At 56.3% G+C, this 7,669-nt stretch overlaps 2 protein-coding genes across 2 annotated transcripts; both read right to left on the reverse strand.

Moving 5' to 3' along the window:
- Positions 1-2,318: 2,318 nt before the first annotated feature.
- On the reverse strand, positions 2,319-4,153 carry COL26b_014414 (uncharacterized protein; the record flags this gene model as incomplete). Its single annotated transcript, XM_053186985.1, has 2 exons — positions 2,319-2,799; positions 2,851-4,153. Coding segments are annotated over 2 exons (1,784 nt in total), but the record flags the coding sequence as incomplete, so codon positions are not given.
- Positions 4,154-5,222: 1,069 nt separating this feature from the next.
- Positions 5,223-6,335, reverse strand: COL26b_014415 (uncharacterized protein; the record flags this gene model as incomplete). The annotated part of the gene is made up of 1 exon (XM_053186986.1): positions 5,223-6,335. The coding sequence occupies one exon, from the start codon at positions 6,333-6,335 to the stop codon at positions 5,223-5,225; it is 1,113 nt and encodes a 370-aa protein (XP_053029070.1).
- Positions 6,336-7,669: the final 1,334 nt, after the last annotated feature.

A 7,669-nucleotide genomic window follows, 5' to 3' on the forward strand; every position in this document is an offset into this window, starting at 1 on the left:
GAGGCACTCAGGAGTTGACGCGGGTCACATCCCATCACCTCCTGGTCACATGCACTTAACCCTGTCTTGCATCAGCTCACACAACCAGCTGAGCCAGCATTGCCAACACACCCCTTCCCCCTCTTCCAGCCTGAATCTGTTTCCTTGTTTTTTCATCCTTTCTCTCAGTGTGCAAGCCTGGTCTGGACTCTGGCTTCCGGCTCTTTTGATACCACCCACAATTTACCTCTTATTCACGGTCTCCTCCTTTCGTTCTATCAGTAGCATATCTTCCCGCTGTAACTACATCTTTCCTTCCACTCGTCGATAGAACGCCTGGTCCCGTGACCTGTGGGCTCAACACACACGGCACTAGTCCCTACGGAGATGGCAGTCCATCTGAATGGGCGTCAGAGGAGGGCCTCAGAACAACAGCCAACACCCCAGCTTTGTACAGACGGTACTGTCCTCGAGAAGCGGCGGCACGACAGCGATGCAGACATGACATCAGATAAGAGGAGAATAGTAGACGGCTGTGTCAGGAAGTTTTCTTGCCCATTCGTTAAGTGCTTGCCTTGGGAAAAGGATCTCCCACGTGCCTGCAGAGGAAATGGTTTCAGTTCCATCCCCCGCGTCAAGTAAGATTGCACGATGATGTCGATGCCTCCTTCCGTCTGGCTCGAGCTAACCTGTATAGAGAGCATATCTCAAGAAGTCATCTGCGATTCTGTTGTCCAACATGCAGCCATCCGTTCGAGACAAGAGAGAAGCGCGACGAACATGTACGAGAACGAAGCTGCCAGTCACGAAAAACCACCGATCCCCGTTACATCGATGAAAACAAAATGGACTCGCTTCGTGGACGAACCCGAAGAGTGAAAGAGTTGAAGCCTCGACAGCAATGGTTTGCAATGTACGATGTATTATTCCCTAATGTGGAAAGGCCCTCATCTCCATGTAAGACAAGTACAGCCTACACAAAGTAACCCTCGCTAATACGATCAGATGCTGAGCAGACAACATCAACAGCGTCTGATGAGGTGCGCATGATATTTTCACGCTTGAGACCTCGTCTAGTATCTTCACTCAAAGAGAGTCTACCCAGTATCTCGCGACAAGATCTTGACGCCATCATCAAGAAGAGCTTCGAAGAGACGCTCCAGGATTACATCGAGTCTCCCGACCCACCCTCCAGCTCCGACAGTAATATGCCATCGCCTGATTATGCTCCGTTGACCCAGCGGTCACGTGCACTTGAAGCTTGCTTAAGAGAACAACCTGACATGGGCTTCTCGTATCCACCTATATCGCATTTGTCGGACGTCAATAGTTTGCAGCGCCGCATTTGCATCAACAGCGTGCCACACACAACCCTTGGGTCTGACATTCCATGGCCTCCCTCGCGATCTTCTGCTGCTATGATCGCAGATCGTAAAGTGTTCGGCACACAGCAAAGCAGCGTAGGGTCGCATCAGAGCGTTGATTCAAGCCTTTGTCGAACCTCCAACCTTCCGTCAGCATCGTTGCACACATGCAACGTTCCAGATACAGGATCGGAATCTCTCAACGGTGTGGCACTACAAGACGCTTCCGAACACAGCGTTCAACCGACTTCGGAAGTATTGGAAAGTCCCGCCAATACTAATTTTTGGTCACCGGACTTTTCGCTCCTGGAGGATACTGGTGAATTCGATTTCTTGAAGTTCTTGCCGGACAACAGTGATACACCTCATCCCTCCACGGCAGTTGTTCCTGTGGACCATGTACTCAATACATATGAACACGGCGTTTCTGTCTGGACTGAATAGCATCGCGGACGTTATCAAAGGCCTCGGCGAAGTCAAAGAAATGCCAACAGCAGTTTCATGTTCAGGTTTATGGCATATCCATCTTTAAGCCTGCTTTGGGTTCTGGTCCACTTTGATAGAGATAGACCGCATCCCCTCGAGGGGCATATTTTGCATCCTTTCACACGGACTTGAATCTTGATGACGTACGTCAAAACTCTCTTTTGATTCCACATTATTTATCACCATCAATCATGTCGACCTTGTGCTGCGGAGGACCTAGCTTATGGCGTGGCTTTTGAGAACCATAAAACAAGTCAAGTGAACATATTATCAGCGCCCCGACTCCTCGCCCTCCTCATCCTCCAATCCTCCTCCTCATCCTCCAACAACCTCTGCCCAGGCAACCTCACCGCGCGATCCAACGCCACCGGCAACCCCCTATGCCGTCCCCTCAACATAACCAGACACAACACCAGCTTACTCCCCGCATGCCACCCGCCCGCAAAGCTCATCGCATCATTCGGCAACCCAACCGATATCCCCACACACCCATACGCCGAGACAACCTCAAACACAACATTAAACACCGAAAAGTGCACCGGGTCCTCCAGAAAGTGCGACGTCTCGATGATCACAATCAGCAGCACCGCGAGCGTCAGAAGCCAGAGGTCGTGCGCGAGCTGCCCGCGGATCTGCTGGCTGACGAAGCTCGTCCGGGACTCGTACCCGTGGGGGCCGGCGGCGGGGCGTGCGGCGCCGACGCCGGCGAAGCTGAGGTTTTGGCGGAAGAAGTCGGCGACGACGTTGCTGCCGGTGGTGTGGTGCTTCTTCTCGGATGGGAGAAAGGGGTTGGAGTGCTGCTCCTCGTCGTCGGCGTAGATCCCGAGGGAGCGTTCTTCGTAGACGTTGGAGTGGCGCATGGTTATTACGACGGGGTAGACGGAGATGTACATCATGATGACGTATAGGACCTGGAGGCCGGGGTAGGCGGAGGAGATTGGGATGAGGTAGAAGCCGCCGGAGCGAACAGCTGAGATGTGTCAGTCTAGATCTGAAGAAGTTTGAGTTGGAGATAGCTTACCGAGTGCCTGGAACAAGCCATCCAAGACCCTCGCGCCCACCGGAATGGCCTCAATGACAGGGTTGCCGATGTTCAGCACCTCGAACGCAACCCAATCAATACCATTGATCAGCACAACCATGAAGAAGAGCCACCACGTCGGCCTTGAAGGAAACAAGTTCGTGTACACCCTCCTCGGGTACTTCAAGATGAACTCCAGCGTACTCTTCAACTCCACACAACTACCCTCTGCCGTCGTAAGTCTCAGCATCTTCAAAGCCGCCCAGAAAATCAACCTCAAAAACAGGGGATACGCCGTATTACCCGCCAAGATAAGCAATCCCATCGTAATAAGCACAAAATACGCCTGCTGGAACGGCACGACATTCGCATCCAGCAACGACATGCCCGAGTTATTAAACGCCGAAATCGCGAAGAAAATCCCCGCCCACCACGGATTCGCGCCGTTCGACGTCGCCGTCGTCGGCATATTCTTCGCAATCCACGCGCCTAGCGCCACGGCCCCGAGGACCTGCCAGAGGATGGAATACAGCGGGACGACCACAGAAAGCAGGCGGAGCGCGCGGTACTCGTGGCCGCCGAGGCGGGATCGCTCAGCGGCGGTGAGGGAGTGGAACTGCGCGTTGCGGCCTTCCTTGGACGCGCTCAAGATGGAGAGCCAGGGCCGCGAGGGCTTCGTCTTGCTCGAGACAGAAGCCGTCGAGCGGCGGGTGATGTTCTCAGCCTCCCAGCTAACATGGTTCTCCACAGCGCGAACACGCGTCGACACCCCGTCACCCACAACACCAGCACCGCTCGCCTCGGCCACTTTCTTCCCCGACCCATGAGCGATGGGCAAACAGCCCTCTCCCTCCCTCATCTGGTCCCTCTCCCTCTCCGCCTCAACAATCTCGCGGAACCGCTTCTCAAAGACGTGCTTGCGCGCGAGCACCGTCCAGATGGACACCCATATCGTACTCCCGACGACGATGAGCAGCCACAGCATGACCTGCTGCCAGACGGTCATCTGGCTGAGGTTGACTGTATTCAGCCCGGCCTCCGTGATGGCGGAGACGACGAGGAACAGCGCGTCGACATAGCTGATGCTCCCGCGCGGGTTCGAGGAGGCGTAGAAGACGGCCGAGGCGAGGAGGGAGGTGCCGATGAAGTAGGCGTAGTGCAGCGTGATGAAGTTCAGCGGCGGGAGGAAGGAGCGGATGCCGCCGCTGCCGCTTCTTGGGGGGCTTCGAAGTGTCGGCACATCGTGAGCTTCATCTGAGTTGCGTTTGTCGTCGCCATGTGGGTGTCGCGACGGATTCGTCATGGTGAGGGTGGGAGTGAGACCCTGGTCCAGCCCTACGTCCGCCCAGCCGGCAATTTTAGACTTTTGACGCCGCCAAGCGCGTTGCGATCTAGCCAAGCAACAAGAGAGATCTCGCAGATCCGCGCGTCAAGTTCTCTCGTTCTGCCGCTGCCGCAAAAAGAAAAGCGGACGTCTTCTACAACAGACCGGTCACTGGTGCATCCCTCCTCTGCCTTTGTTTTTCTACCGTTTTTCCTCCCACATAGCGCTTTAACCTCACAAATTGTCGGTGAGAGACAAAGCCTTCGCAGGGGTCATCAGGGTGCCACAATAGACAGACCCTCCCGAGTCATTCGTCCAAACAAATTACACGTGCGCTGAGAAGGGGACGCCGTCTGCTAAAAGCCGGGTCTCTTTCATCTCGCTTGGCGGGCGCCCCGCTGAAAGTTTGTTTATTGTCTTCACCGATGGCGCGGGTGGGTGTTGACCGAGCCTCACCGACGACCGACTTCAGTCCTGTCGTTGATGTTGGATGATGAATGTGCTTGACCAACTCCGACTCTGATAACTCCAATTGATGGTATCTCTTATCGCCGACCAAGTCCGATTGAAGCCTTCAACCGCGCCGTTTACCCGGAAAGCCCCCCGTCGCGAAGCTCTGAAGCCGACTTGAAACAGGCCGACCCCTGAGCCGAGGAAGCGAACCGCGACGACTCCCAACCAGTCATCCTCACGATCAAGCATCAGATTCATATCACTTCACAGGCAAATTCACAAAAGACTCGGAAAAGATTCCGGGGCAAACCAATTGATTCAAACACCCTACTCAAGAACACCCAGCTACCCGTCGCCAAAAGACACCCAAAGCCCAGCCCAAAAAAAGGATGAACCAAGCTCCTTCGTCTTAGCCGTTTTCTCGTCTCGCCAGATCAGATAGATAATGATACAAAATCCATGCCATGCTCCAGGAGTCATTCATAAAACACCATGGGAATAATAGAAACAATAGGAAAACAAAGAAACCACCACCCCTCTAGACGCGAACCCTGACAGATTCCATCTTTTGTGACAACATCATGAGACACATCGCTTAGAAGCCGAGGAGGCCGTTGAAGGTAGTCGCAACAGCCTCGCTCTTGTCGCCCGAAGCCAGGATCTGCGCCTTGGCGTCGAGGCACTGCTGGTGGGCCGCGTCGTTGGCCTCGCAGACGTTGATGAGCTGGTCGCAGATTCGGTTGGTGATGATGTTGGGGTTGAGGGCGTCCTGCTGGCCCTGGGCGACGAGGGGGTCGGTGGGCAGGAAGGTGCCCTCGGTGGCCTTGCGGCCGGCGCGGCCGAGCTGGAAGTCCATGGTGGGCGTGCACTTGCCAAAGTCCGCGGCGCCGGTGGCGGCTCCTCCGGTGTTGGCGTTGCCGTTGTTACCAGTGTTGCCGGTGTTGGCGTTGTTGTTGCCGGCGTTCGCGGTGTTGTTGCTGGCGTTGCCGGTGTTGGCGGTGTTTCCGGTGTTAGCGTTGCCTGTGTTTCCGCAGTCAACGTTGTCGTTGGTGTTGCCAGTGTTTGCGTTGTTGTTGCCAGTGTTGGCGTTGTTGTTTCCGGTGTTGGCATTGTTGTTGTTCTGGTTGTTGTTGTTGTTGTTGTTGTTGTTGGCATTGCCGTTGTTGGCGTTGTTGTTACCAGCACCGGCATTACCACCAGCAGCGCCCGCAGTCGTAAAGTTCGAGAAGCCCTGCGCCTTCATCACATCCGCAACAGACAGACCCGTAGCGTCAAACGGCGTAGTCTTGGAAGTAGCCGAGTTGGCGTTCTCGGTGTCCGAGCCGGTAACGGCCGGGTCGACGAGGGGCACGATGCCGCGGAGGGCCTCGGTCGCAGGCAGCGAGGCGTCGCCGCAGATGTTGGGCACGCTGACGACGAAGGGGTTGAAGTTCTGCTCGGCGGCGACGAGGCCCTTGGCGGCGTCGAGGACCTCGGCGCTGTCGCCGAGCTGCGTGACGATCTTGTCGGCGAGGGTGAGCTTGTCGCAGGGGTTGGCGGCGGCGAGGAGCACGCCGGGGATGCCGCCGGCGAGGGTGGCGGCCTCGCCCGGGTTGCCGACGTTCTGGAGGGAGGAGACGGCGGAGACGGGGGTCTGTTCCTGGCCGAAGCGGGCCTCGGCGACCGCCAGGAGGGCGGAGATGAGGAGGGTCTTGCTGGAGTAAGACATTTTGAGTTTGTGTTTGTGTTGGTTTTGAGTGTTTGGACAACGGAAGACCGGATGATCGAAAGAATCGAAGATAGCTTTAGAAGTTACTTTTTAGTAGAAAAAAGATTGGAAAGGACCGGCTAGCGGTTTGTAGTTGGATTGTCAGACAAGAAAGAGTGTCGAGAACGTAAAAAAAGTTCACAGAACTGAAAGATTGGAAGAGTAGAGTAGGGCGAATGCTTGGTTTGCAGGATGAGGAGGGAAAGAAGAAACGACTGACAGACGGGATGGGCAGATGGGATTATATAGATGGTGAGGTGTGGACGATGTCAGACGAGATTGTTTCCCGTGATGGACACAGACTGAACCGCAGGCGCCATGGGCCTGGGACTGGGGGCTTCGAGAAGGGGTGTCGCAGACGAGACGTCGAGGAGGTCTGCGACGATGACACTCCTTGACGGGCAGCCCCCTCGTCAACGATCCATCTCATGGGATGAGATGCTCCAGTCCACCGAGTCGCATGCGCTGGGCCCATCCAGTAAACGCGCATGGGATGATGCGAACATGGGTGGTCAGAGTCTGTCCATGGGTTGGGAGAGCCATGGCTCGCGGAGGAGCCCCAAGCAACGGTGAAGAGAGAGGAAGCCAACCCAGACGGCGATCATACTGCAGCATTGGACGGACGACATGGTGCGGCGGCATGAACGTCACGGACCAAGCAGCACCAGGCGCGGCGGCTCATGGCCAGGCTCAGGCGCAGGCTCAGGTCGCGACATGCCCAAAGTGTCCGTCCCAACTGGCCTCACACGCAGAGTTTGTCTCATGTCGGCTGGACTCGAGAATTGGCCCAGGGACCAAGGGGGTTCGGATGAGTGGCGGCGGTGGTGGTGGTGGTGTGCGGTGGCCGTCCCATTTCTTCTCAGATTCTGCGCATTCTTCTGCAGAACTTTCGTGCAGCGAGTGCGTGGTGATCGGGAGTCGAGCCGAAAAAGAGGCATGGAGCAGCCTTGCAGATTGCCTCCTACCTACTACTCATGCTTGCTTCATGATGCGCCTCGCTCAGACCAGGGTGGAGGCCGAGCAACCGAGTGCTGCGATAGAGACCTTGTCTATCTTGTCAGTCTGCCATTGCCCCTCACCCAACCCCGGGATGCGAGATGACGAAAGAGGGAGACGAGATGAGTTGAGGATATGGAAGAGTGAGAACCCGACAACGCGGGCGGGATGCGTGGTGCAAGACTGGCAGAGAACTTGGAGGCGAAGGGGGCGCATTTGCGGTGCAGCAGCGTCCCAGGCGACCGCGAAGGGCATAGCGCGGCCCCCCCGCCCCCCCCCTCCGCCCCCGCCCGTTGGCC

The sequence above is a fragment of the Colletotrichum chrysophilum genome, assembly GCF_026319265.1.
Source record: "Colletotrichum chrysophilum strain AFK26 chromosome Unknown scaffold_375, whole genome shotgun sequence".
Taxonomy (NCBI): Eukaryota; Fungi; Ascomycota; class Sordariomycetes; order Glomerellales; family Glomerellaceae; genus Colletotrichum; species Colletotrichum chrysophilum.